At 32.9% G+C, this 16,083-nt stretch overlaps 1 protein-coding gene across 1 annotated transcript in view; it reads right to left on the bottom strand.

The window, feature by feature from the left end:
- Nucleotides 1–15,776, bottom strand: part of LOC126892548 (homeobox protein SIX4) — a 58,130-nt gene extending 42,354 nt beyond the window's left edge. Inside the window, exons 1-2 of the mRNA XM_050662112.1 lie at nucleotides 15,322–15,776; nucleotides 225–495 (exon numbers count right to left, since the gene is read on the bottom strand). Coding sequence (XP_050518069.1) covers nucleotides 225–495; nucleotides 15,322–15,735 — 685 coding nt within the window. The 5' untranslated portion in view covers nucleotides 15,736–15,776. The remainder of the gene's footprint in view (nucleotides 1–224; nucleotides 496–15,321) is intronic.
- Nucleotides 15,777–16,083: the final 307 nt, after the last annotated feature.

The raw sequence follows: 16,083 nt of genomic DNA on the forward strand, positions 1-16,083 counted from the left end.
AGATCTACCGAAAAATCGGTAGCTGTGACATCACTGTAATTTCAGGTAAGTCTGCCCCCCCCCCCTATTATGAATTTCTAGATCCGCGCCTGAACGTTGTCATAGGAATTGGATTCAAGAGACACAAGATCGAAACAGATGAAGAAATGTCCAGCAGTGGACAAGCGAAGATTAAATGATGTTTTAACGGCACTTAGTTTTGAAAGTGAAAATTATTTAATTACCTAGAGGTCTCCCACGGATTTTCTCAGCTTCGTTATAATGTGCTTTAAACCATAACGTTTGCAATTCGGAATGCCACCTGGTGTGAAATGCGTGGGACTCCAATATCGAATATAGTTCGTGGTATGATCCCCTGTGAAACGCCACTGCAGCTCGAGCACGAAGAATACTTTCGTTGCCCCTTAGAAGCTCCGATTGTGGAAGTGACCATAGGAACGTTGCTAATTTTTCGATGTCACCTCTTTGTTGAAGAGCTTCACACATACATTGTACCTATAACAAAAAATATTCTGTTATTATTGCACAATATATGTATAAAGGATTTTTCATTAACGTGTCATTTCACGCAACCGCGGCAATTTGCTCTAGTTCCAAAAAGTCTCAAAACTCATCACGTCATTTATCCCGTCACATAAAAGGAAAAAATAGAACAAGAATATCAATTCTAATTCGAAATACTAATAGTGCAGTCACTGAAGATGGATATGAGCTAGTGGCGGCCGGTCAGGGTCGGTAGGGTCGGCAGTGCCGACCCACACATTATGGACACATTATAGATTTTCTAAATATTTAATTTAATCCAGAGTTGATGATATTTGTTTCTGTAAAATAAAAAAAAATCTGTGAAATAATACAGACTAAATTTAATTCATTGTTTTTAAAATAATTCGATCAATCCGATACGTTACGTGATCCCTACGCTTAAGAAACTTTTCAAATTAATAATCCCAGCCGTGCATCCGATTGCGATTGTATGAATTCTTTTTTATAAGATCAGCTTCGCTTGACGGCATGCCGTCCCTAGATCTACGACTGCAGCGCAGCGCTTCAAATATTCCACAGCGCGCTGTGGAATATTAGACAACCAATTATACATTTCACCATAATTTCACCCGTATTTGAATGGCAGGGTCCGGCACAGCGGCACATAAACAATCTGCCGATCATCGGTGATAGGTAGACAGTAGACACAGACAGCAGCAGGCAAGCCACGTAAATCTAAAGTGCGCTCGGGATGAAATTAATTATGAAATAAAGTAGCTTTTGGAATTTTAAATCTCGGTTAGTTTTCACTGTAGCAGATTTTCGTAAACAGCTTTTGGAAGTTTTTAATTTTATTTTATTAAAAAAGGCGACAATTTTGCAAGTGATGATATTATCTCGATTCGTGAAACAATCGGTTTGAAAACTTTACTAAATGATTATTCTTTTAATATTTTTTTTACATATTTTTAAGAAAGTGTTTACCCAAACTGATGTGATATTCAATGGTGTTGAAAATCAGTCAACTGACATTATTTATTCAAAAAATAGAATAACAAAGCTGGTAAAAAATCTCAGAGATAGTAATTTTCAATATAATATACGCAGTGACGTTTTGGATTCGCTTGATATTTCCGAACACCCCCAAAAATACAAAAGTATGACACAGATCTCTAAAAACAAGTATATTTTGAAATTTTTGATACTATTATTATTTGTGCAAATAGATACTACTTTTTTTTTTCAAATTTTGAAGATTTGCAAATTTTTGAAGCTTTGCAAAAATTTAAAAGTTACGCCAAAGAATTTTCAAAGTATCTATTAGACAAGTGTATTAAAACTATGCATCATTCTTTAATCAAATAGACAACTAAAGGAATGAATTAAAAGTTTTATATGCTGATCCAAATATTTTCGGAAGATGGGATAAGTTACAAAATATGTATAATTTTATATACTGCAATTCATTGCAACAAACTGTTCCCGAAATTAATAAATTATTATCATGAATTCTCTCATTGCTACCAACTTTTGCCTTAAGGTGATACAGTAGCGATCAACAGGTAGCAACAAAAATGCGGTCCAAGATTCCGAAAGTTCTACGAACTTTCAAAAGTGAGGCAACAGTGCGTCGGTGATTCGACACTGACAGTGACGTTTATACTATCAAAATCAATAATTTTTATACAGATAAGGGCTAAATGTTGCCAAGTCAGTGACGTTCGATTTCTTGTTAAAAAAAATCGATTTTTGGTAGTTTCAATGTGACACAAAGTCTAGGCACGGGATAAAAAAGTTTATTTGAAGAAAGTGTATTTTTTTGTCTTTCTTAATGGCGGTACAGGCTCCTTTTTGAAATATTTTATTTAGTTATAGAGTAATTTCCACATACTAAAATATTTCTGAAATTGGGCTCTGTATCGTCAAATCTTTATTATATTACGAATAAGTGTGCCAAATATCTCCACAAAATATTCAAAATTACAGCCGCAATCTTGGAACGCGTTTGTTGCTACCTGTTGATCGCTACTGTTTCCTCTTAAATGGACTGGATTTCTCTTGTCTCAAAAGTGTCAAAACGTATTGTCGAAACACCATGAAACAAAAGAGTATGTCAAGCTTTTCTCAAATGTCAATAGAAAAAAACTATTAAAATATCTCCAACACATTAATAAATTTTACGATGTTATAACCCATTTTGCTACGTCCAAACAACATAGACTAAAGTTAATTTATAAACATGTTTAGGATCGTAAATCTAAATCTAATGTGAAAAAAACAAAAAAAAAAACAAAAAAAAATAAATAAAAAAAAACAAAAACCAAAAATCTTTTATGATGATTGAAGCCTTTCAATTAGATGGTATACCTATCTGAGGAAACAAAAACCTTGCCGACCCTGTCCCTAAAGCCACGAGCCGCCACTGATATGAGCTATTACCTCCGATTTCGTTGAAGCTTCATCGATTTGAATGAAAATTGGTGAGTGGTTAGAGGATATTTCAAAGAATAAAGGTGACATGGTGCCAACTTGCGCTTTTACTCTGGGGGTGGATGCCACCCCTTCCCGTGTGTGAAAATTATTTTATTAAAAATAACTCATTAATTCGATAAAGGGATAAATTTTAAGCAAAATTTATTTTATAAAGTTTTTAAAATAAATCAAAACTTTTTGAGTTGTTAAAGATCAAAGACTTTAATTTTTCGTGAGAAAAATGCATGTTTTTAACCGATTTTTCATAAATAACTCAAAAAATATAAGTTCTTGTAAATAGTTATTATTACCAAAATTGAAGCTAATAAAAAATGAAATACATTCCTTATTAAAAAAACCCTTTAGTGTTAACTAAAAGTGAGTTATAGGTAATTGAATATGTATATTTTTTCGCCGAGTACCCAAATGGCTAAGTATTTAAGCTTAAATAACAGGAAAATGATGCATTTTATAGCATAAACTTTATTAAACATTTGGCAAAGTACTTAGAAATATTTGGATGACGGGGTTAGGCCTTTTTTTGGACCAATTATACTATAATACCTCAGTAACTTTGGAACCGTTAGTTTTAGGAGGAGTATACATAGGACCTTTTTTGTTTATAATTCAATGTAGAATATTTTTGTATAAACCACTATTCACGCTAAACCGCATAGTTTTAGACATATTGACGAAAACCGTAAAAAACTACTAATTTGACGACTTCTCCCCCCCCCCCCCCCCCCCCAAACCCGACGCTCAAAATGGTGCAACTTTTAACGGAACAATATGTGGATCATATAGAAGAATTTGGTGTTGAAGGATAACTTTCAATTTGGAAGTCTGGGTTTGGGTCTAGTTCTAGTTATACCATATACCATACTAAAATAGTATCTAAGTATTGTTACAAAATTAATAAAAAACGTACTTGTTTTAAACTACTTCATTGCAAAACCTCATTAAAAAAAACGAGAATCAAGGAAAGTTAAAAAATGTAAACATATGTATACAGGGTCTTCCGTTAAATTAAATGGGTTGATAAATACAAATACCTGGGAAGCTGAATTTAAAGAAAATATATAAAACTATAAAAATAAGGTCCAGGATACAAATAGCAAGAAATGCGTTTACAAAATGAAAATGTTTCTTTGCAATAAAGACCTTAGATTGGAACTGAGTGCTCTGAATAGCTCTGAGATGATACGTGTTTTCTATACTGCACATACGGACTTGAAAGCAGGACATTAAACAAGGACACATAAATAAGAATAATTATCTCTATAGTATGCTATGTAGATGATGCCATACTTATTGCAGAGAGAGAGAAGTTGCCTTTCAGAGACTTTTAAATCAATTTAATGTAACAGCAAGAAAGTTCAACACGATATCACCAAATAAAAAAAGTATGGTAATCTCTAAAGATCCAATAACGTGCAAGCTGGAAGTGGACAGCAAAATAATCCAACAAGAAAGAAGTATCAGCTACCAGGGAGTGCAATTGCACAGTTATGGAAATAGAGAAACGGAATATGCCCACCAAATAAACAAAGCCAACAGAATAGCAGGATGTCTTAAACACACTATCTGGCGCAACACACATGTATGGACAGAAACAAAGGCCAAGATCTATAGGACAGTAGTTAAACCAGTTATGACTTACACTGTGGAAACAAGACCTGACACCACAAGGACAAAAAGACTGATGGAAACGTGTAAAATGAAAACAGTCCGACATATCACAGGAAAATTATTATGGGCTAGACAACGTATCACAGATCTAAGGCAAAGCTGTAATATAGAGAATATAAATGACTGGACATTAAAAAGAAAAAAAATGGTGTAGCCATATAAGCAGAATGGGAAAAGGAAGACTGGTAAAGATAGCACGAGACAGATCACCAAACGCCCGAAGGAGTATAGGAAGGCCAAGGAAGAGTTAGAGTGACAACCTGGATATCTCATGAGGGGGCATCCGAAAATGGAACAGGCGCGAGCCTATTAGGGAAGCAGGAAGAAGAAGAAGAAGACATACATAAGCTATAGTCATTTTACATGTGGTATTGCAGAAGGATCCTTAGAATAGCATGGAAACATAAGAAAACCAACAAGGAGGTATTGCGAGAAATGGGCAAAGAATACGAAATAAGAAACACAATAAATCTAAGAAAGTTACTATATCTGGGATACGTAATGAGAGGACAGCGATACGAAATGATAATACTTATAATAGAGATGAAGATAAGAGGAGGAAGGTATATAGGAAGAATAAAAATGTACCCGTGTTGAGCTGCCCCCCCCCCCACTTGCAAAAATCAAAAAACAAATAGCCCTGATTTATGAGCTATTTATGAGCTCTCATATTCCGCAAACCCAGAATTTTGAGCTCGTTCCACTGAGCAGGAATTTGATAGGTACTTTGGTACTTAAAAATAGGAATATTGAATCGGTTTTTGCGGCAGAATTATGAGCTATTTATGAGCTCTTGAAATTATATAGTTTCGATTTTTGAGCTCATCCCATTCACCCCCAAACAACCCTTTAATTGATTTAACTTAAGAGAAAAATGCTGAGAAAACTTAAAATATATCGTATTGCGGATATAATTCCTATAGCTTATATACTCTAAGAATAAACTATTAAATCACGTGCATTTCGATTATTGAGCTACAACCCCTTCGCAAGAAAACCACCCTATCTTCCTGGCTTAAGAGAAAGTTGTACTTAAAATGCATTAAACTAATTATTTGGCGACTACATATCATTTAATAATTTATAAGCTTCCAAATTACGCGCCTTTAGATCAGTAAATTGCAATTTATTTTATATAATGCAGTCACTGAAGGTAAAAATCAACGATTACCTTCAATTTCGGTGAACCTTGGTACCACCTTGCGCCTTTACTCTTAAGGATGGAATCCGCCCTTTCTCAGGGGTGAAAATTATTTTATTAAAAATAACTGCACAAATCAATAAAAGAACAAATTAAAAGCAAAACTTATTATATAAAGTTAATAAAATAAGTCAATACTTTTTAAGTTATTAAAGATCAAAGATTTTAATTATTCGTGAAAAAAATGCATGCTATGAAGCGGTTTTTCGTAAATCACTGAAAAACTGTAAGTTTTTACAAAAAAGTTAATAGTAGTTTAATTCGTATAGCTTATATTCTAAGAATAAACTCTTAAATCACGCGCCCTTTGATTATAGAGCTACAACCCCTTCGCAAGAAAACCATCCCATATTCCCGGCTTAAGAGAGAGTTGTATTTAAAATAATTTAAATTAATTATTTGGCGACTACATATCGTTTAATAATTTATGAGCTTGCAAAATATACGCATCTCAATTATTGAATTGCCATTTTCTTTCTATAGTGCAGTCACTGAAGGTAAAAATCAAATATGACTTTCGATTTTGGTAAATCTCCATTCATTTTCACGAATTAACAATAACAACTTGGGGTTTTAACCTGGGGTATATGTCACCCCTTCTCGGGGGTGAAAATTACTTAATTAAAAATAAGCCCACAAATCGAAAGAGGGACAAATTGTAAGCAAAATTTGTTATATAATATGATTAAAATAAATCAATACTTTTTGAGTTATTAAAGATCAAATATTTTAATTTTTGTGAAAGAAAATGCATGCTTTAAAGCGATTTTTCATCAATAAATCAAAAACTGTAGTTTTTACAAAAAAGTGTTCATTACTAAAATTGAAGCTAATAAAAAATATAATAAATTGCTTACTTGAAAAACCCTTTAATGTTAATTTAAAGTAAGTTATTGGTAATTAAATGTATATTTTTTTCTGCGACTGTTAAAATCTAAGGATTCAAGCTTAAATAACGGGAAAGAGATGCATTTTATAACACTTAGGTACTAAATACTTGTCAAAGTACTTAGAAATACCTATCAAAAATGAGCTCCAGAAAAAGTTGATAGCATCTAAATCCGCTCACCAATTTTCGTGAAAATGAATGCAGATTTACCGAAATCGAAGGTCATAGTTGATTTTTACCTTCAGTGACTGCACTATAGAAAGAAAATGGCAATTCAATAATTGAGATGCGTATATTTTACGAGCTCATAAATTATTAAACGATATCTAGTCGACAAATAATTAATTTAAATTATTTTAAGTAAAACTCTCTCTTAAGCCGGGAATATGGTATGGTTTTCTTGCGAAGGGCTTGTAGCTCAATAATCGACAGGCGCGTGATTTAAGAGTTTATTCTTAGAATATAAGCTATACGAATAAAACTACTATTAACTTTTTTGTAAAAACTTACAGTTTTTCAGTGATTTACGAAAAACCGCTTCAAAACATGCATTTTTTTCACGAGTAATTAAAATTTTTGATCTTTAATAACTTAAAAAGTATTGACTTATTTTAATAACTTTATATAGACATTATACATATATAACTTTATACATTTTGTTTATAATTTGTTCTTTTATAGATTTGTGCAGTTATTTTTTATAAAATAATTTTTCACCCCCGAGAAGGGGCGGTATCCACCCTCAGGGTAAAGGCGCAAGGTTGTACCATATCACCTTTGTTTTTTGAGGTATCCTCTAACCACTGACCAATTTTCGTGAAAATCGATGAAGGTTCACCGAAATTGAAGGTAATCGTTAATTTTTACTTTCAGTGACTGCACTATATAAAATAAATTGCAATTTACTGATTTAAATGCGCGTAATTTGAAAGCTTATAAATTATTAAATGATATGTAGTCGCCAAATAATTAATTTAATGCATTTTAAGTAGAACATTCTCTTAAGCCGGGAAGATAGGGTGGTTTTCTTGCGAAGGGGTTGTAGCTCAATAATCGAAATGCACGTGATACATTAGTTTATTCTTAGAGTAAATACGCTATAGGAATTATATTCGCAATACGATATAATTTAAGTTTTCTCAGCATTTTTCTCTTAAGTTAAATCAATTAAAGGGTTGTTTGGGGGTGAAGGGGATGAGCTCAAAAATCGAAGCTATATAATTTCAAGAGCTCATAAATAGCTCGTAATTCTACCGCAAAAACCGATTCAATATTCCTATTTTTAAGTAGTGGGAGGGGGCTGACTCAGCCCCCCCACTAAAGTATTAAATTCCTGCTCAGTGGAACGAGCTCAAAATTTTTAGTTTGCGGAATATGGGAGCTCATAAATAGCTCATAAATCAGGGCTATTCGTTTTTTAATTTTTGCAAGTGGGGGGGGGCCAGCTCAACACGGGTTGAAAATGTCATGGTTGAAACATTTAAGGGATTGCTTTAAATGCAATTCTATAGAACCCTTCAGAGCAGCTGTAGATAGGGTAAAGATAATGATGATGATGTCCAACGTCCGATTGGAAGACGGCACTTACAGAAGAAGAAGTTCCATTAAAAAATAAACGTTTGTTCTACCCTGTGAATATGGGGCGCCCTATTAGTCAATGTGGTGCGACCGCTCCCGTCTGACAAAATTTCTAATTCCGTTTCTTTGTGGATTCCTATTCAAAAATGTCCCCTTTAAACAAATCTGAAGGGTGCCGGGCGGAATTTTTGGACAGAAATTGTTTAAACAATTCTTTTAAACAAATACAAAAGATTACGTTTTTTTGCTCCGGAACATATATTTTTGAGTTTTGTGGGTCATTCTGAACAAGAAAGGTATCTTGTAAATTTTCTCAGAAATTAATAGTTTTCGAGTTATAGACGATTTAAAATCTGAAAAATGCGAAAATACGCATTTTCGAGGCTTAAAACTCATATTAAAATTAGTATTTTTGAGGTTGACAGATACCTAAATTGAAGACAGCTTCAAGATTCTGAAGAGTGATAGCGTCTAACTTTAATTTATACCATTTTTTTTAATTGTTAAATATGCGTGTTTATCCGATTTTTTTGCCGGTGAGGCGTATATATTGACACGTTTCAATTCAGAATATAGTTGAAGACCATCAATGTCACTGTGTTGGCCATCAGTGAGAGCAATGTGTAGGTCCTTGCAGCATTTTAATGTTTTGTCATTGCTTGTGGTCTTTGAATGTAGAAACCCAAACAGTTTGTGATAGTTTTGAAGCTGCTCAAATCTGTCTCCTGGAGAAGAGATACACTGATCCAAGACCGCGTAGAAGAATTTAGTTTTGAACACGATCTCAGCATAAAGAACTGTTTCATCACTTTATTCATAAAATTGTATAGAATTCTATAATTTTAGGTATGGACTTCTTCAATGCTTTTAATAGCACCTTAAGTTGTTCTGATTTTTCTTTTTCCATATCTAAATTTAATCTGTCTACCCTTAGTGCTATTCATGATTTTTCCAGTTTATCTAGTTCTGAACAAAGGCAATTGGAGAATATGATCGCTCAGTTTACTACTATTTCTTCAAATGACAAACTAGGTCGTACTTCATTAATATCTCACACTATTGAGAATGAATAAATTATAATTGTTGATATATAAGACGTTTGTAGAAAAACTATTGTATGATATAAACACGTAACGTGCTCTGTTTAAAAAATCTTCTAGTTTCCTCCAAAATATTTTTTCCAGATTCTTTGGGACATTCTAAATAAAATAAGTTTCTTGACATTTTTCTCAAAAGTTAATAGTTTTAAAGTTATAAGCGATTTAAAATGCGAAAATTTGTTTTTTTTGTCATTTTTCGGATTTTAAATCGCTTATAACTTAAAAACTATTAACTTTTGAGAAAAATGGCTAGAAACTAATTTTATTTAGAATATCATTAAGAATCTAGAAAAAATATTTTTCGGAGGAAAATAGGAGATTTTTCAAATGGAGCGCGCCGCACCGGCAAAAAAATCGGATAAGCACGTATATTTAACAATTAAAAAACAACGGTATAAATTAAAGTTAGACGCGATCACTCTTCAGAATCTTCAAGCTGAATATTCAGTCTTCAATCTAAGTATCTGCCAACCTCAAAAATACTAATTTAAATACAGTCGAACCCGCTTATTAGAATCCCTGTTATAGGAATATCCCGGTTTATGGAATATAAATTCAAGTTCCCGAAACATTTCCATTTACTCCTTAATAAATTTATCTGTTTATTGGAATAGGATCTAACTAGATAATACCGCTTATTAGCATATTTTGCAGGTCAAAGATTTTTTTTTACAATTTACTAAAATGTTTGGTATTATGGTTTGTCGTCAACGTAGATATTATTAGGGTAATAATTATTACTTTGTTACTTGTTACGAATACCAATTCGATCTTTAGCATGGGCAGGCAGCATGGCCGACAAATGCATGGGTCATAAAATAATTTTTATTTTTCTACACAAAGGCACTGTTGCCTGTTATAAAATTGTTAGAAGCAGTTTATTTAGAATTCACTCAGAGAGTACCTACTTGTTTACAAGATGGGAATTATGGCTTTGTTAAATTCGAAAAGGAGGGAAAAGAACAAGAATGTAACAATCCATTTCTTGACGCCATTAAACTTCTATTCAACCAATGGATTAAGGATTAAGGATGACCACACGGATTAACAACCAAAAAGCTATAATTACCAATAATTTCTCAAGAAAAAAAAAGTAATTTTATTATATATCCATTTTAATAAGAAAATATTTACATATCCACATATTGCATACATTTCATATTAATTACCTAATGTATTCATTCACATACATGTAATGTAATTTGGTAATAAACACATACATAGATAAGTACTAGTTACACTACTGTATTATTGACGTAAAAAGACCTAAAACCATTTACATACACTGATTATGTCTTCTTCTTCTTCTTCAGCCTGTGTTCGTCCACTGCTGGACATAGGCCTCTTCCATTTGCTTCCATCGATTTCTACTCTTGGCAATTCTCATCCACTGCTTGCCCGCGACTTGTTTGATATCATCTGCCCACCTGTTCTGCGGTCTGCCTACTCCTCGCCTGTTCTCTCTTGGTCTCCAGTTTGTTAGTCTCTGTGTCCATTTTTCGGGATTATCTCGGGCAACATGTCCGACCCATTGCCACTTGAGCCTTGCTATACGTTCTGCGACATCAGTAATCTTTGTTCTTTCACGAATGTCGCTGATTATGTAGATACCTACATATATGATATACATATTGGCATATTGGCATAGTATGTAATAAAACTACATATTGGCATAGTATGTAAAACTACACATTGGCATAGTATGTAAATAATATTATTACCTACTATACCTACGTATATTCGGTAACACTTATTTCGATTAGCCACCAATGATCGGTTATTAGAATATCCCGGTTATAAGAATATTTTTGCCTTGCACAAAGGCTATTCCAATAAGCGGGTTCGACTGTATGAGTTTTTAAGCCTCGAAAATGCGTATTTTCGCATTTTTTAGATTTTAAATCGCCTATAACTCGAAAACTGTCAATTTTTGAGAAAAATCACAAGATACCTTTCTTGTTTAGATTGACCCAAAAAAATATATGTTCCAGAGCAAAAAAACATAATCTTTTGTATTTGTTTAAGAAAATTGTTTAAAAAATTTCTGCCCAAAAATTCCGCCCGGCACCCTTCAGATTTGTTAAAGGGGACATTTTTGAATAGGAATCCACAAAGAAACCGAATCAGACATTTTTTTCAGACGGGAGCGGTCTCACCACATGGACTATATATACCTATTATATATTTGAAAATTCCACACCTGTAATTTTGAACCAATCAAAATACGTTATTTTGACAGATCACCATGGCAACGGACGTATTTTATCGGAAATTTTTTGCTCGTGGGGTACCCAACAGCGAATTATAGTGGAAATTTTTTGACGTTTACAATAACAGAAAATTTTTGACAGACTGGTTTTTATTTGTTTACATAATTTAGTTTTGATTCATTTTCTATCACTTGTAGTTACTCAAAACTTATGTAAAATTGAAGAATATACTATTTTCTATCTTGAAATGGTATTCCCATGCAACTAAAATGAGTAGAAATTACGAATTTGAAAGCCTAAATAATTGCTGACAAAGCTATGGCGCGCTATTAATCTGTTCATGCAGCTTTGGATTTTCAAATGCAAATTTGGTGTGGAATTTTCTTACCGAATACCACGCGAAGTCAAATTAATATCCGGAATTTTTTTTTTGATCATGAATATTTTTAGAAAATTTCCCTCGTCTGCGACTCGGGAAATTTTCAAAATATTCATGATCTCAAAAAAATTTCCGGAAATAATTTGACCTCTAGTGGTATTACTAGTGAAAATATTTTAAAAGGATTGTCCTATCTATGCCCTAACTTTTACTTTTTTAGTATCTTTGACGACAAACGAATAATCAGACTTATTCCCACTAATTGTGCACCCTATCTATGTATGAAGTCTATCATATTTAGTACGTTCTTTAACGGTAAAATATTGCAAGACCTCTAAATTCTAAAGTAACCGCTCCGATTTAGACGAAATTTTTCAAATAAGCTCATCTTGTCCTCCTCTTCAAAGGTGATAATGAAATGTGTGCTTTTTATTTTAAGGGCTGAAACTACCCTTTTTTACCAACAATTAAAAACAGCCGATATAAGCGTTATTTAAACATAATTTATGTGTGGGTACGTTAAATAGTATGTTAAATATAGAAATTTGATTGTTTCTTATATTGAAATGTATTTTATAGTTTATAACTATTTTTTTCTACAACCGTGTTAAAAATGCAATTTTTAGCACAACATACGAGCGTTAAAAATGCTACTTTAAGACACTAGTGCTTTCAAAAAATTTTAAGGCACTGCAGTTCGTATTGACCGTATAGACAATTTTGATGTAATTTCAAAAAAATATAAAAATGGAATGTCAGTCAAGTTCAAGTAAAAATTTTTGTAGATCCTGTAATTACGTTTTGTAGAAAAAATATTGTATGGTATGCGTATTAAAAAGTACATTTTTAAGGCACTCAAACTTTCACATGCGTGCCTTAAACGTGTACTTTTAACACTTATACTTATCGTAAATAACTATAAAACCCTTAAAAACTACCCTCTAAATAAGAATTTGTATACAAAATATTTTGTAACTTTAAATTAGGTAATTATGTCTTTTGTACTGATTTCAACTTTATTTTATGTTTGCAATTTAGTTTATTAAGTATTTAATATTGTCAATCCTTGTAAACTACCCCTACAAAGACATTTATTAGGTCATTCACTCACGGTAAAATTCACAGGTTTTGTCAACTTGACATGAAATTTGGCATTCACATAGCTAATAAGTCAAAGAAAAAAAGTGATATAGTACCGATGTGTGCTTTTGCCCTGGGGGTGAGTTTCACCCCTTCTCGGGGGTGAAAAAATATAGGTCCAAAATAAGTCCGGAAATGGATAAACTGACTAATTTTAATCAACTTTTGATCTATAGAGTTTTTTCAATAATAATAGTCTCCCGTTTTATAATATTGTGGCTTTGGGAGTATAGCAGGGAAGTCTGCTATATCTAGGGCCTACGGTCAGAGAATAAGGACCACATGTGGTCCTTATTCTATGCTACGGTATACAAGGAAGGTAACAGGGCCAGTGCTACGCTTCAACCGCCTATTATTACCCCTGGTTTTACTCAAGGTACTCATTTTATTCAGGCTGAGTCGACCTGGGGCCTATAAACATTTTAAAAATGTCTAGTTGTTCTTGCCGGCGGTAGGATTTGAACTCCGGACCACCGGCACGCGAGCCAAGCACGCTACCACTTCGCTACGCCGGTTTAAGTCAATACTTTTTTTTCACAAGAGTTTTTTCACCAAGTCAATACTTTTCGAGTTATTTGCGAGTGAATATGTTCATTTTTCAACAAAAGAACCACGTTGTTAGACGGTTTTTCGCTAATAACTCAAAAAGTAAGTATTTTATCGAAAAAATATTCCGAGCAGAAATATAGATTATGAAAAACTGAAAAATCTGTGTATGTATGAAGTTTGGAGACCTAGTAGAACCAAAGTCGTAGCTAATGAAGTTCCAAGATACGGGGTCTTGAGATTTCTCTTATAAAGTGAAGATTTATTGATTGCTCTAAAACCGGTTGAGATATGCAAATGAAATTTGGTGGGTTTTAAGAGGTAGTTATTACGCATTTGTTGACAGACTTACTATTAAGAATTTTATATTTTCCCTTTTTTTTCATACGATGCGCCTTTTTCATAAAAAAAAATAAAATACTTATATCAATGCTTAAAAAGTATTCGACATAAGTTTCAATATGGTTTTTTAACGATAACTTCTGTATATTTCAAGATATTTCATTGTTCCGAAGCTTATTTTGTGGGAAATTGTAAGTGCTAAAAGTTTTTCAAAGTTGGACTTTCTGGAGGTCTTTGATTTTTAAAGCATGCGATTCAAAGGGCTTAGAAAACTGCTTCTCACACATACGTACAAACTTAAAATATAAATATCTCACTCAGTTTTTATCAAGAAGACATTGAAAAAACTGAAAAGGTTTCAGTATGAAAAATACTACATTTTAGAATTGATAAATACCTATTTTTCAAATTTCTTTTAGTTTTCAAGTAATTTTGAAAAAATGGAAAACATTTATAAAATATCAAAAAATAATTTAATAATAACAATAGCCAGTTTATAAATAAACCTAATTGTGTATGGAATAATGTTAATTTTTATTTTCGTGGAAAATTCACCAATTTAAGTAATTATTGTTTTGTTTTTTCAACGACATAATCGTTTTGTTTTTGTAATAACTCGGACATGTTTTATTCAAATCACTTTTATCGTAGCACCTTTTAAAGGTATCAGTAAAATCTTTAAAATATGTCTCCATATTTTTTTTTCTAAAAATCTCTATTTCTTGCGTTAGGTATATAATGATAAAATGTTTGATTCAAGGTTAATTCGAAAAAACCCCGATTTTAAGTAGGCTGTAACTTAGGTTGTCTTATTGCTATAATAATTTAAACAACACCACTCCATTCATTAATTTACAAGGTTTCTTTTTGTAGATAATGACTTTTTCGTAAAAATATATAATTTTAGAGTTATTTTTGAAAATCCATTCAAAAACATGCATTTTTCATTTAAGAAATCATTAATTTCGTTCGTGAGTAACTTGCTAAATATCAATTTACCGAAAAAGTCGTATAAGTATAAGATTTTTTACTCAGAATTAAAATATCTATCAATTTCCGAGGTTAGTTTGAGGTTAAATATTTCCACCCCCGAGAAGGGGTGGTGCTGTGGTACCCACCCCCAGAGCAAAAGCACACATCGGCACAATATCACTTTTTTTCTTTGACATATTATGTATATGTATGACAAATTTGAAGTTAATCCAAGCTGTTCTTTAAAATGCACCGCAAAAACCATCAAAGAATGTACTAATTAGAAAAAGCGCATATTAACAAATGAATCAACTTACTTGATCTGGTGAAAAGCTCAGTGGTTTCTTTCCAAAACTGTCCAGACCATTCAGTTGTATCGAACCTTCATTTTTATTTACATTGGTACTACTACTATAAAAATCCAATTGCAGTCTCCGCCCATCATCAGTCTTCTTCTCGAAACACTCCGCATACCCCATCACCCTCTTATCAACGTCACTTTTGTTCTTAACCAAACTATAATCATCTTTCTTAAAATAATCCAACTTTTTAGCACCAACACCCGCAGTGTCCTTTTTCACCAACTTTTCACCCATAAAGTAATTGTCCAGCTTGCAATTCGTCGCGAAATATAAATTGTCCGAATAATAGTTAATGTTCCCCATGGGGTGACAGAAACTCCCCATGTGAGAATCGCTCGAGCCGCTGGAGGCAGCGTCAATTTCCATCATTGCACCGAATCTTATTATTTAACCATAAGAATTGTACTAAACAAAACTTACAAACTAACAACAAGCGTTAGATTACCAACTGGTGCACTGTTTGTATATTGCTGGGGACACCCGAAGAGAAGGCGGAGTCAAAAGCTCGCGCCGCCAATCCTGAAGATGGCTTTTGTGTTGCCGGGGTGATGTACCTCGGGATGAAGCGAATCAGACGCGAGTATCTTCTAGTTGTCGGGGGAGCTTTTGAGAGGGTTTTATTTGTTTGGAGCTTTGTTTAGTATAAAGAATGTTGATTGCGTTTCAAGAACAAAAATTCAATATGTGTTTTGATTTTTATGAGACGGAATGTTGGTC

This window comes from Diabrotica virgifera, chromosome 9 (assembly GCF_917563875.1).
Source record: "Diabrotica virgifera virgifera chromosome 9, PGI_DIABVI_V3a".
Classification (NCBI taxonomy): Eukaryota; Metazoa; Arthropoda; class Insecta; order Coleoptera; family Chrysomelidae; genus Diabrotica; species Diabrotica virgifera.